This window comes from Neovison vison, chromosome 5 (genome assembly GCF_020171115.1).
Source record: "Neovison vison isolate M4711 chromosome 5, ASM_NN_V1, whole genome shotgun sequence".
Lineage (NCBI taxonomy): Eukaryota > Metazoa > Chordata > Mammalia > Carnivora > Mustelidae > Neogale > Neogale vison.
In genome coordinates this window covers 70,127,780-70,141,730 of record NC_058095.1, presented here as the reverse complement: position 1 = coordinate 70,141,730, position 13,951 = coordinate 70,127,780, and the positions used below count along the sequence as shown (strand labels likewise).

General features: G+C 47.6%; 2 protein-coding genes across 11 annotated transcripts in view; one reads left to right on the top strand and one right to left on the bottom strand.

Moving 5' to 3' along the window:
• DRC3 (dynein regulatory complex subunit 3) overlaps positions 1-106 on the bottom strand; it is a 31,496-nt gene extending 31,390 nt beyond the window's left edge. The window contains exon 1 of the mRNA XM_044249310.1: positions 4-106. The gene's annotated coding sequence lies outside the window, so the exon portion shown is untranslated. The remainder of the gene's footprint in view (positions 1-3) is intronic.
• Positions 107-572: 466 nt separating this feature from the next.
• Positions 573-13,951, top strand: part of TOM1L2 (target of myb1 like 2 membrane trafficking protein) — a 122,948-nt gene continuing 109,569 nt past the window's right edge. For 5 of the 10 annotated variants that reach the window (XM_044249306.1, XM_044249304.1, XM_044249302.1 and 2 more), the window contains exon 1: positions 4,373-4,484. In XM_044249306.1, coding sequence (XP_044105241.1) covers positions 4,388-4,484 — 97 coding nt within the window. In that variant the 5' untranslated portion in view covers positions 4,373-4,387. Of the gene's footprint in view, positions 718-4,372; positions 4,485-13,951 lie in introns of those variants that run through there. The other 5 variants (XM_044249308.1, XM_044249307.1, XM_044249303.1 and 2 more) reach the window with 3 other exon arrangements.

The window sequence follows — 13,951 nt, the reverse complement described above, 5'->3', positions numbered from 1 at the left end:
CACCGTCTCAAGAGCCAGCCACCCGACTGCTTCTACGCAGAGGACGCTTCGCCGGTTACTAAGGGAACCAAGCGTGACCAGTCGGTTGCTAAAGGGAAGTCGCGTGGTAGACATCCTGGGTGAAAGTTGACAGTCACGTGATAGCAGTTCTTGGGTGGGGAAATAGTCCTACAACCAACCAGCAGTAGAAAAAACAAAAGTTTCTCCAATCAGCCCTTAGTATGGGCAGGGATATGAGTAGCCCCGCCTCTTCCCCGCCCCCCACTTGAATGATTGACTCGTCTCTTATCCAATAATAGTAAGGACTCGCTAGATTGACCAAAATATAGCTGAATCAGAGCACATAGGGTCTCGTTCGGAGGCGGGCCAGGGAAGGTGCCGCTGCGCCTGACGGAGATTCCTGTGACCTAGCTCACCGCTCCGTCCAATCGGGCGCCGTGGGGTGGGCGGGGCTTCACGAGGGACGTGTAGGGGCCAATCGGAGAAGGGCTGAGCAGACGCTGCCCAATGGGGACGCGACAGGGGTGGGGTCAGGGGCCGGGCTTTCGGCGTTCGGGAGGGTGGGGCGGGGGCAAGTGTCAGTCAGGTCGGGAGCGCTACGGGGGACAGCGGGGACCCGGGCGGCTGACAGGGGACCCGGGCCGCTGCCGTGTTGTCCGCTCAAGATGGAGTTCCTCCTGGGGAACCCGTTCAGCACCCCTGTGGGACAGTGCCTCGGTAAGGCCGCGCGAAGGGTGGGCAGTCTGGGTGGGCGACGGCGGCGGCTGGCGGGGCTGGTGAAGAGCGCGGGCCTTCGCCGGGCACCGGTGCCACCCGGTGGCCTCCCGGGCATCCTTGCCGTCGGGCCTCTGCCCACGGGCTGCCTGGGCCTGCTCACGGCGCCGCTGCCACCGTGCCAGGCGGGTTCCCGAGGCCCAGCTTGGACTCGGAGATGCTCCGCGCGTTCCTCCGGATCCGGGCCCAGCCCCAGCCCCAGCCCCTCCGGCCACCTGGAAGTGGTGCCGGCTGCTGGGGTCCGCTTTCCTCCTCGCGGTCTGCGAGATGCCACCGAGTGCGCCCTCATGCAGGTTGACGCTTTTGCTGCCACTGGCGCCAGAACCCAGTTCTCCCACACCCTTCTCCCTCCATCCTTGTCCCTCTTTTCTGTACCAGCAGCCCTCAGACCGGGCACTCTCCCAGAGAATACTCCCTGCTCTGAGACTTGCTAATTAGAGCTGCAACTCAGCTAGGCTGTAGGAGGGACTGGGACGGGGGGGGGGGCGGGGAAGGGTTCCCGGAGGGTGATTATCTTGCCAGGGGGATGGCATGCCTTCACTGCCTCTGGGAAAGACGGGAGGCTGTGTTATTTAATGATAAGAGCCCTGGTCTGGGAGTCAGGAAGCCCGGGCTCCAGGAGGGACTTTGCCAGTGACTTCCTATATGACCTTGTGCAAGTCACTGCTCTTTCTCGTTTGACATTTTACCTGTTAAGTGAGGTGTTTGGAGGTGAGATGGGCCAGGTCCCTTCAAGTTCTAAAGTTTTGATATTCCGTAGTCTCTGCACATTGACTGTTGCTTCCTTGCTGTGTTAAATTTGCCCAAAGCTGAAGTCTCTTGGTGACAGTGTAGAGAGAGGGGTGCTCTGTAGTACCTGTTAATTCTATGTGGTACCTGGAAAAAAGGCACCAGAGACGGTTGGTATCCTGGGTGAGGAAAAACTCAAGGCTGTGTGAGTGAACACCAGAATGGCCCCACTGTGTGGGGTTTCTTTACTAAAAAAGCAACTTGCCTTTTCACTCAAGACAGTAACTTTCGCCAGCTGATTAGCTGAGAATGTTGATTGCTTTCTTTTAAAACTGGGTTCCTCCTGGTTGGTGGAAGGACTGGTAAAACGTCTTTTATGAGTGGGGACCTTTGGTGTCCTTCTGGGCCTGGCTGGTTTAGGTAGTAGTAATTTGTTTATTTCCTGATGTACTTAAGACTTTCTTGCTTCAGCCTTTAGTGGGGTCTGGGAAATTATTGAGGCTTCTCCTGTTGGCTAACTGGCATTAGGAGCCTTTCTTTTCTTTGTAGTGTAAAGCTTTTGGTAAAGGATAGGATGGACATGGGGCTTGGGGTGAGTCTCTCCCCACCTTTACAGACTATCGTGTCTATCTAGATTTTCTTCCTCATCTCCTTTCCTCAGGTGCATTTTCTTTTCCAAAACCTCATTTCTCCGTTGGATATTGAATCCCAGCCAGCTGCTGGAGGGCACTGGTAAACTTGAAGGGATTTATTTTCTTTTCTGTCTCTTTTACAGTAGGAAATGCTATACTTTGGAAATGCCACGGTAGCTCATGATGGGTAGAAGTTAAAGGACATTTAAAAATACACAGATATATTATGGATACAGGGATACACAGCAAGTGGAAAGAGTGTGATACTTCTATCAGAAGGCCCAAGGTGATTTCTGCCTTACCCATTTTTTGGCTGTTTGACCCTAGAAAATTGTGTGACCTTTCTGAACCTTAGCTTGCTGAGAGAGAAGGAGAGAAATTCATATTGGGAGTAGTATAGCTTCAGTAAGATGACTGTTGCCCGGTACATAGTAAAGGCTCAATAAATTGCAGCTGTCACTGTTAACAACAGAAGAGTTAAGTTAGTTTTGAGTGTGGTATCTGGAGAGGATATGGGGGACACCTGGCCCATCTCTGACCTGGGAAGGAACCGACCTGGCCCTTCTATGGCCTGGGAAGGAACAGACCCGCCCTCCATTCACCAGCCCTTAGGCAAGACACTTAACCAGGAAGAGAATGAAGCATCCACACTGTCAATTTGGTCAACAGACAAGGCCCAGCTGATTTCACAGTTCAGCCAAATTAGAGGATAGAAGGAGGTTCTAATGTAAATTCTGTACTGTTGTGACAAAGTGTAAACGTGATTTTCAAGGCATTTAGTGTTGTTAGTATTCTTTGAAAAGTATTGCTAGGTGGTTGACCAGAGAGAAGGGACACAGAAATAAAACAAAGCTGATGAGTATAAGAAACAGCACCTGGGGCGCCTGGGTGGCTCAGTGGGTTAAGCAGCTGCCTTCGGCTCAGGTCATGATCTCAGGGTCCTGGGATCGAGTCCCGCATTGGGCTCTCTGCTCAGCAGGGAGCCTGCTTCCCTCTCTCTCTCTCTCTCTCTCTCTGCCTGCCTCTCTGTCTACTTGTGATCTCTGTCTGTCAAATAAACAAATAAAATCTTTTAAAAAAAGAAAAAAAGAAAAAGAAACAGCACCTGTAGCTTGTGCAGAGCAAATCTACAGCTAATACTTGCTTCTTCTGGCTGCTCTGTGAAATAAGTTTTGTTGTCCTTCCCACTTAAGAGATGGGCCACTTAAGATGGGGAAAACCGAGGTGCAGAGGAGTGAAGCTGCTGCTCAGCTGGGAGAAGGGAGAGCTGGGGTTTCGAGGCTGTCCTGGTCCTCGGGGATTTCTGATGTGGAGAGCAGAGATGCTTGGAATCACAAGCACTGACAGAAGGCTACTGCCTAGGTGAGTGCTTAGGTGTGTAGTGGAGATTGTCAGTGTTCTTAGGAGTCCAGAAGATTCCAGAAGAGCTGGGAGATAGGACTGGCTTCCTGGAGTCTAGGGGCTATTCACGAGGGTGCCTGGGAATTCCACAGGCAGAGAGGAGGACACTCCGTGCCTGGAGGGCGATGTGGGCACATCGGTGTTACCAGTCTGAGTGGAACAGAGGTTGCGGTGGGGGACAATGGCAAGCTGGGTTTGGGCCTGGGATATCAAAAGATGTCATCAAAGATGACATTGTTCAGCTGACTTCCTGGTTTTAGCTTCTCTGGCCCTTGTTTTACCCACTCATAAAATAACACCTCTCAATGGCTGCGTGGGGCTTGCACCGAAACAGTCCCACCAGCCTAGTTCAGTAGGCCTTCTGAGAGCCTGTGGGTGCCAGGCTCTGGGGTACAAACGTTTAGTAGCTGATCTCAGGGAGGCTTCTGCAGAGGTAACATGTTCATCAAAGGTGAGCCGGAGCCGCAAAAGGTTAGGGCAAAGCGTTAGGCTTGTAGTCTCAGGGCTTGGTCATATTATTACCATCTGGTTGTGGTTTTCTGTCTTTATCTGACAGCCTGGTTGGTTCTCATCCGCATTAACTGTCTGTAGATTCGTGAAAGGGGTGATGGGTACATAGGTAACAAATGTACCAAGAGCTTGTCAGGTGAATCTTCGTCTTCATTACGGTTTCCGGACAGCCGCACATGCTTATGGTATGGGCTTTCCTTATTCCTCTGTCCCAGACAGCTTTGTTGTCAGTGTGCACATCTGAAGTTGTCACCTCCTTCCTGAGAAATTTCTGGATCTTTTGGGAGTGTCCGAGAGCATGCTACTTGAAACCCGCTGCACGGATGTGTTTATGAAGGTTGATGGTGTGTTCTCTGGTCAATGCCTCATTCATGGCAGAACAGCCCTTTTCTCACCTGCTTTGGGGGAACCATTCTGCTGGGCCCAGGTTGGAAAGAGGTAGGGTAATTATTACTCTGTGTCATGCTTGGGGCCTCACACGGACATTCTAACTGGGGGCTCTTTGGTTGAACAGGCAGCTAAGCCCACAGTCTGACTTAGCTCCCTGTGTATTCTTGTAGCTGCCTTCACTGTCCTTCTGGAAGGTGGTTCCTGAGTAGAATGGATGACTTAGAGCAGAACAAGCAGTAGTATGAGAGGCTAGGAAGTGTGGAGGAAGAAAAAGTAGTACTTTTCTTTCTGGAGTTTCTCTTCTGAAACAGATTTCAAAAGGTTCCTGTCTTAATCTAAACCCTCCAGGACCACAGAGGGGTTAGGTATCACATACTAGGGTTTTCCCAAATCAGGTCTATGGTGTGGTGCAAGTGGTGACAGTTCCTTGTATTGGCTGGAAAATGCTTTCAGATTATCCTTTTTCTTTTTCTTTTCTTTTTTTTTAAAGATTTTATTTATTTATTTGACAGAGAGAGATCACAAGTAGGCAGAGAGGCAGGCAGAGAGAGGAAGGGAAGCAGGCTCCCTGCTGAGCAGAGAGCCCGATGCGGGACTCGATCCCAGGACCCTGAGATGATGACCTGAGCCACCCAGGCGCCCCAGATTATCCTTTTTCTATGAGTAAAGTTTGGATCCATTTAATTGGAAACAGTTGGGGCACCTGGGTGGCTCAGTGGGTTAAGCCGCTGCCTTCGGCTCAGGTCATGATCTCAGGGTCCTGGGATCGAGTCCCGCATCGGGCTCTCTGCTCAGCAGGGAGCCTGCTTCCCTCCCTCTCTCTGCCTGCCTCTCTGCCTACTTGTGATCTCTCTCTATCAAATAAATAAATAAAATATTTTTTAAAAATTAAAAAAATAGGGCACCTGGGTGGCTCAGTGGGTTAAGCAGCTGCCTTCGGCTCAGGTCATGATCTCAGGGTCCTGGGATCGAGTCCCGCATTGGGCTCTCTGCTCAGCAGGGAGCCTGCTTCCCTCTCTCTCTCTCTCTCTCTCTCTCTGCCTGCCTCTCCATCTACTTGTGATTTCTCTCTGTCAAATAAATAAATAAATAAATAAAATCTTTAAAAAAAATTAAAAAAATATAAATGGAAACAGTAGGGAGTAGTTCATTAATTCTGAGGGGAATGCTGGGCAGGGAGGGGGGTTAAGGGAGGACCGTGTATACTCTTCATGGCTCAGCTTTCAGGAGCAGGTAAGAAGTAGATACTCTGTTGTAAGTAGTAGTACTCTGTTGCAGAGTTTGTGCTTGTATATTGGACATAAACAGCCTCCTCCTACCCTGGGAATGCTAGGTGTTCCAGAGCTGGGCTGTTTGTTCCAAGAATAATTATTTGTCCCTCAGATCTCTATTGCACTTGGCAGTTCACCAAGCCCTTTCACCTAGGTCCTTTTATTTTTTGTTTGCAGCCCTGTCCATACACAGGAAGACAACTGAAAGGAGCTTAAAATTATTAAGCACCTACTGTATGCAAATTCTGAATGTGGGATCTCATGCAATCCTCACAATATTTATTTATTTTTTTAAAAAAAGATTTTATTTATTTATTTGACAGAGAGAGAGATCACAAGTAGGCAGAGAGGCAGGCAGAGAGAGAGGAGGAAGCAGTCTCCCTGCTGAGCAGAGAGCCCGATGCAGGGCTCGATCCCAGAACCCTGGGATCATGACCTGAGCTGAAGGCAGAGGCTTAACCCACTGAGCCACCCAGGCGCCCCAATCCTCACAATATTTAATTATCTGCGTGTTACTGTCTGTCTGTATTGCTTTGAAGGAGGCTGAGGGTCTGAGAAGTTAGGAGACTGATGTAAGGTTTTGTGCCAGAGTTAAGCCTGGAATCTGCTCCTGGGCCCGCGCTCCTCTTACACTGCCATGTTGCCTTGCAGACCTCATGCTTCAGGGTCAGCAGAATCTCTCAAAGGGCTTGTTGGAACGGGTTGTTGGACGCTACTTTTCAGAGTTTCTGATTCAGGAGGTATAGGCTGGAGCCTAGCATTCAACGTTTCTAAGTTCCCGAGTGATGTTGCTGCCGCTGCTGCTGCTGCTAGTCCAGGGACCACACTTTGAGAAGTATAGCTCCAGATTAAAAGTTCCGCTCCCTTAATCTCCTCTTTACCTTTCCTCAAACAGTAAATATGGGTTTTCTTTTTTATTTTAAAAGGTTTTATTTATTGGGACGCCTGAGTGGCTCAGTTGGTTAAGCAGCTGCCTTCGGCTCAGGTCATGATCCCAGCGTCCTGGGATCGAGTCCCACATCGGGCTCCTTGCTTGGCAGGGAGCCTGCTCCTCCCTCTGCCTCTGCCTGCCATTCTGTCTGCCTGTGCTCTCTCTCTCTCTGACAAATAAATAAAATCTTTAAAAAAAAATAAAAAGGTTTTATTTATTTATTTATTTATTTGACAGAGGGATCACAAGTAGGTAGAGAGGCAGGCAGAGAGATAGAGGGGGGAAGCAGGCTCCCTGCTGAGCAGAGAGCCTGACACAGGGCTCTGTCCCAGGACCCTGAGATCATGACCTGAGCCAGAGGCAGAGAGGCTTAACCCACTGAGCCACCCTGGCACAAATATGGGTTCTCCTACGGACAGACTGTAAGTGGGGTTATAAGAAATTGGTCATTTAGAGGCTCTATTGCATTCTGTATATATATCATGCTGAGTATTTCCTGGGATGCTCAGTTCAGTAAGGGAGCTAAAACAGGTACCTAAATCAGATGTGATGAGAAGTGGGGCATTAGTCTGGACAGATAAATGAAGAAAGTGGAGGACCATAGGGGTTATTACCTCCAACAGTAACAGTAACAATAGCTTTTTGTTTGTAAACAGTAGGTTTCTGTGTGTGAGAGACTGAAGTAGGTGCTTTCTAGATCCTGCAGCCTTTAATCCCCACAAGAAAACCATGAGTCAGGTACTGTGTGATCTCCATTTTGCAGATGAGGACCCTGAGACAGAGAGAAGGTCACACAGGTAGCAGGGAGGGAGCTGGAGCGGAATCCAGCATTGTGCTCTGGAACTGGTCTGCTGTTACTCTGTGCTGCCCTCAGCCAGGGAGGAGTGAGGAGTGAGGAGGAGCACCTTGGGAAGGAAGGAAGGAAGAACTCAGGAAGCAGTGGCCACTGAACAGGGCTTTTACGGATGAGTAGGGATGGAGAAGGGGGCTTGGAGGGCGTTCTCTAACCAAGAAAGCATCTTGAGCAAAGGCTGATATTAAGTTGGGGGAGGGCATCATAGGATCGGTTCTATTGATCTAGCAAGGGAGAGTGGTGGGAGCTAAGACTAGAAAGGTGGGGTGCGGTGGGGGGCTTCAGATGTTGGCCAGATAGTTGGGACTCTTTTCATGGGTGGCACTGGGAAGTCAGGAAGGATTTCTAGGGATGACGGTAGCAGGGATGTCTACGGAGATAGGGAGGTTTCCACTTGGCAGTCACTGAAAGGTCATTCTTGACTATTCCCATCAAAGCTCCCATCTGCGCAGAGTGGGGGTCCTTCAGGGGAGTTGGGAGCGGGCACAGCCAATTCCTCCGAGGTTGGGGCAGGGCCCTTCCTATGTGCCCTGGTCAGAGAGGAGTGCTGAGGCAGTTTGGTGGACCAGGGGAGGAGGACTGGGGTTCTGAGAGCATTTGTCCTGAACTGCCTGGACAGCTTATGAAACTCCATTCATGCGGTGGGGGTCAGCCTGCCTCTTGTCCTGCCCTGCTTTCCATGTGCCGGCACAGGAGCACACTCACAAGGACTTGACTGAAGGGCTGTCCTTGCTTACAGAGGGCTCTTTGGGATATAAAGAATTCTTATAAAATCATGATTTTTAAAAAAAAGTGTTTTCCATGTAGAAAACTTGAAAAATGCACACACACACAAAATGCAAAGGAGAAAAAAAGATCACATAAAATGTTCTCTTACAAATTCATTGAGATTCTTCTCATTTCTTGTAATAAGTGGAAGGGGTGGAGTCCTTGTACATTTTACTCCCTGGTTTTTCTCTTGGATGGCAACATTGTATAAGTTCTCTTAGCATATTTCTGTGTAATCTACCTGTTTTTTTTCTTGGTGGTGGTGGTGGGGGGGGCTGATACAGTGCAAAGAAGAGAATCTGAGTAAAGTCTCCAGAGGAGCTTCAGGTAAGCGTTGTTGATCTTGACCTAACAGATCCATCACTCAGAATTTTTAGGTTAACCTAGTAGTCTGAAGAGATATAAATAACATTCAGTCTTTTCTTTTCTTTCTTTCTTTTCTTTTTTTTTTTTTCTTTCCCCTGACCCAGCTTGTAGTGGCTAGGAGGGGGGCCTTTAAAGAAACCATTTTCAGGGGCTCCTGGGTGGCTCAGTCGGATAAGCCTCTGCCTTCAGCTCAGGTCATGATCCTGCAGTTGTGGGATCTAGCCCTGCATCCCGCTCCCTGCTCAGCAGGGAGTCTGCTTCTCCCTCTCTCTCTACCCAACTCCCACCCCGGCTGTCCTCTGGCTCACACTCTCTCTTGCAAATGAATAAAAAATCTTAAAAAATAACAAAAATACCCATTTTCAGACTTGGTGTCTATTTTAGTGTTCCTACCAGTCCTCTGACCTGGCTGAATTTTGTGAATCTTCTCTATCCAGTCAGCCTCCCTGCTCTCTGGCAGGCCGTGCCTCCTCCTCCAGGAAGCTTTCCTAGATGGTTGATGGTGCTGAATCTCTTCTCTGAACTCACAGTGTTTGCTATCTCTGTTGGCTTGTTCCTCACCTCCAAAATAGCAAATTCCTTAGCTCTCCAGGTTTTCGTGGAGGTTAAATGAGAGAATGTATGTGAAGTCCCCGGCACAGTGTCCTGCAGTCAGCTACTCTGCTCAGACCTGTTGATCGCTTCCATCCTGCCTGGTGCAGTTTCCCGAGGTTATTTATTGTATGTCTTGTCACGTGTTTATTGCCTTATCTTCCAAATGAGAACAGAGGCTCCCCACAGCAGGATGCGTGCTTTCTCTTTTCCCGTGACCTTAACAGAACGTGGCAGAGCATATGCAGCACAGCGGCTCGCTCCAGAGGTTCCTTTCTGTCCATCTTATTTTTCAGCATCTTTCAAAGCTCAGAATACTAGCCATCACTTACCAATCCTTTAGCATCCTCCAGACACCCTGTCGCATGCATTATCTCATTAAAATCTTTTTTTCTCTGAAAACTCCACTAAGTCCGTGGGATTATTTCTATTTTACAGATGAAGAAATGGCTTAGAGGAGCTAAGAAACTTGCCCAAGGTTCAGTGGTTCAGGGTTGGCTGAGCCGTGTTCCACATGCAGGGAAAGCTCCCAGGCTTTTGTGCACGTTGCCTTGTAGACAGCAAGTCTGGTCTGTTTCCATTTAGACAAGAAGGGGCCTTAACTGATTCCACATGGGAATTCCACGAAGCTCGCATAAGTTGCATCAAGGAATTCTAGAGCAGCATGGATGCCCGCCGGTCTCTCTCTGTTCTCTTCCAACAAGTGGCCCTTTTTTGTTTGGGTTGGAGTCATCCCGTCTCTGTCTCAGGTGTGACTGCTCAGTGTGAGTTCGTTAACTGTTACAATACTCACTTCTCTGATCTGTAAACAGGGAAGGGGTGTGTATGTGACGAGAACACTTGCTCTGTCACGTCTTACAGGACTGTTAAGAGGATCAGTGAGATTCCAGGCGTAAGAGCGAAACCTGGTATTATGCTATAGCTCCTTCCCGGCGTCCTCTAGACTCAGTGTTCCACCAGTGTACCTGTTTTTCATTGTACTTAGTGATTGGCTTTTAAAAACCGTGATAAATAGGCATAATACAAAATTTACCATTCTGTCCATTTTAAAGTTCGGTGACATTAATTACGGTCACACCAGTGTGCAGCCATCACCGCCGTCCATCTCCAGAACTTTCTTCATTTTGCCTAAATGAAGCTTTATGAGATGAGAACTCATATTGAGAACTCCCATTTCTCCCCACCTCCAGCGCCCGGGGAACAGCCTTTCTACTTTTGGTCTCTAGGAGTTTGACGGCTCTAGGTACCCTCACCTTGCATAAATAGAATCAGACAATAAATGTGTCTTTGTGACTGGGTTATTTTACTTAGCATAATACCTTTAAGATTCATTCACGTTGGAACACGTTTCACAATCTCCTTTCTTAACGCTGAACAATACTCCGTTGTATATATGTACCACATTTTATTTATCTGTTCATTTGTCTCTGGATTCTTGGTCTGCTTCAACCTTTGGCTATTGTGAACAGTGCTGCTGTGAACATGGGTGTGCAGATATCCGTATGTGTGTCTGCTTTCGGTTAGTTCGGATATATACCCAGCGGCAGAATTACTGGATTATACGGTAATTCTGTTTTTACTCTTTCGTGGAAGATCCACCATACTGTTTTCCACAGTGATTGTACCATTTTTTGTGTTCCCTCCAGCAGTGCATAGGGCCCCCATTTCTTTTTTTTTTTTCCAATTTATTTATTTTCAGAAAAACAGTATTCATTATTTTTTCACCACACCCAGTGCTCCATGCAAGCTGTGCCCTCTATAATACCCACCACCTGGTACCCCAACCTCCCACCTCCCCGCCACTTCAAACCCCTCAGATTGTTTTTCAGAGTCCATAGTCTCTCATGGTTCATCTCCCCTTCCAATTTACCCAAAAGCACATACCCTCCCCAATGTCCATAACCCTACCCCCCTTCTCCCAACCCCCCTCCCCCCAGCAACCCACAGTTTGTTTCGTGAGATTAAGAGTCACTTATGGTTTGTCTCCCTCCCTATCCCATCTTGTTTCATGGATTCTTCTCCTACCCACTTAAGCCCCCATGTTGCATCACCACTCCCTCATATCAGGGAGATCATATGATAGTTGTCTTTCTCCGCTTGACTTATTTCGCTAAGCATGATACGCTCTAGTTCCATCCATGTTGTCGCAAATGGCAAGATTTCGTTTCTTTTGATGGCTGCATAGTATTCCATTGTGTATATATACCACATCTTCTTGATCCATTCATCTGTTGATGGACATCTAGGTTCTTTCCATAGTTTGGCTATTGTGGACATTGCTGCTATAAACATTTGGGTGCACGTGCCCCTTTGGATCACTACGTTTGTATCTTTAGGGTAAATTCCCAGTAGTGCAATTGCTGGGTCATAGGGCAGTTCTATTTTCAACATTTTGAGGAACCTCCATGCTGTTTTCCAGAGTGGTTGCACCAGCTTGCATTCCCACCAACAGTGTAGGAGGGTTCCCCTTTCTCCGCATCCTCGCCAGCATCTGTCATTTCCTGACTTGTTGATTTTAGCCATTCTGACTGGTGTGAGGTGATATCTCATTGTGGTTTTGATTTGTATTTCCCTGATGCCGAGTGATATGGAGCACTTTTTCATGTGTCTGTTGGCCATCTGGATGTCTTCTTTGCAGAAACGTCTGTTCATGTCCTCTGCCCATTTCATTTTTTTTTTTTTAAAGATTTTATTTATTTATTTGACAGAGAGAGATCACAAGTAGGAAGAGAGGCAGGCAGAGAGAGAGAGGAGGAAGCAGGCTCCCTGCTGAGCAGAGAGTCTGATGCGGGCCTCGATCCCAGGACCCTGAGATCATGACCTGAGCCGAAGGCAGCGGCTTAGCCCACTGAGCCACCCAGGCGCCCCTCTGCCCATTTCTTGATTGGATTATTTGTTCTTTGGGTGTTGAGTTTGTTAAGTTCTTTATAGATTTTGGACACTAGTCCTTTATCTGATATGTCGTTTGCAAATATCTTCTCCCATTCTGTCAGTTGTCTTTTGATTTTGTTAACTGTTTCCTTTGCTGTGCAAAAGCTTTTGATTTTGATGAAATCCCAAAAGTTCATTTTTGCCTTTGCTTCCCTTGCCTTTGGCGATGTTCCTAGGAAGATGTTGCTGCAGCTGAGGTCGAAGAGGTTGCTGCCTGTGTTCTCCTCAAGGATTTTGATGGATTCCTTTCTCACATTGAGGTCCTTCATCCATTTTGAATCTATTTTTGTGTGTGGTGTAAGGAAATGGTCCAATTTCATTTTTCTGCACGTGGCTGTCCAATTTTCCCAACACCATTTATTGAAGGGGCTGTCTTTTTTCCATTGGACATTCTTTCCTGCTTTGTCGAAGATTAGTTGACCATAGAGTTGAGGGTCTATTTCTGAGGGCCCCCATTTCTCTGCATGATCACTGAAACTTAGTAGTTACTTGGTTTTTTGATGGTAGTCTGCCTTAATGCATATGAAGTAATAATATTTCATTGCCATTTTGACTTGCATTTCCCTAGTCATTAGCGACAATGAACATCTTTTCATTTGCTGATTGGCCATTTGTATATCTTTGGAGGAATGTGGGTTCGAATCCTTTGCCTGTTTTTTTTTTTAATTTAAAATAATTTTATTTATTTGTTTAACAGAAAGAGAGAGAGAGATCACAAGTAGGCAGAGAGAAAGAGGGGGAAGCAGGCTCCCTGCCGAGCAGAAAGCCCCATGCGGGACTTGATACCAGGACTCCCGAGATCTTGACCCAAGCCAAAGGCATAGACCCAACCCACTGAGCCACCCAGGTGCCCCTCTTTGCCTGGATTTTAATTGGGGAGGTTTTTATTGTGGTTATCATTGTTGAGTGTTAGGAGCTCTCCGGATATGACCGATGTTAATTAGTAGCTACATGATTTGCAGATAATTTTCTCCCGTTCTCTGGGTTGCCTTTTTACTTTTACTGGATTGGGCCCTTGGATGCATAAAAGTTTTTCATTGTGATGAAGTCCAGTTTGTCTCTTTTTTCTTTTGTCGCCTGTGGCGTCATGCCCTAATTTTTCTGGAGAGTCTAACATGTGCCTTTAGAACAGTGACGCCAGCAGTACTAGTCAGCATGACTCTTCACCAGAAATTGGGCTAAGTACCTACACGCATCATTTCCTTTCATTCTCGCAGCAGCCCTGTGAGGCAGGAGCCCCACGTTTTCTAGAGCAGGAAACCAGGGCTTTGAAACTAAGAACCTTCCCCAAGGTCTGTGCTAAGAGCAGGGATTTGAATCCAGGCCTGAAGACTCCAGAGCCAGTGCTCGTAACCACTAAGCTGGAGAGCTCAGTAATTATTTGTGGGACTGAATGAATGAACTTGGAGGCTGAAACTCTGGCAGTTGTTGTCCCTGATTCAGGTGTGCTCATGTTAGAAATGATTCATCAAGTTCAGTCCTAGTGTGATTCGGTACCCAAGTGTCCTCGTCATCCCAGCGCATTTTCTGAGATCTCTGTTAAAGGATGTGCTTTCTTCCAATTCAGTGAGGCTCTTCTCGGTCATGGAAGACCTGTGTACCCCTGTATATTTACCTTCTCTTTGGATTTGCTTTGAAACTATGATCTTGGGGGGTACGGGAAGAGGGGATTTAAATAGATGTTAAGTTGTCTAACTGACCAACTTGCTTTTAAGACATTACCAGCTGCTGTTTAAATCATTCATGAAGCACCAGCCTTGTAGTCTGGAAGGCATGTCAAAAATTCTGTTTCAGGTTTTGGCTT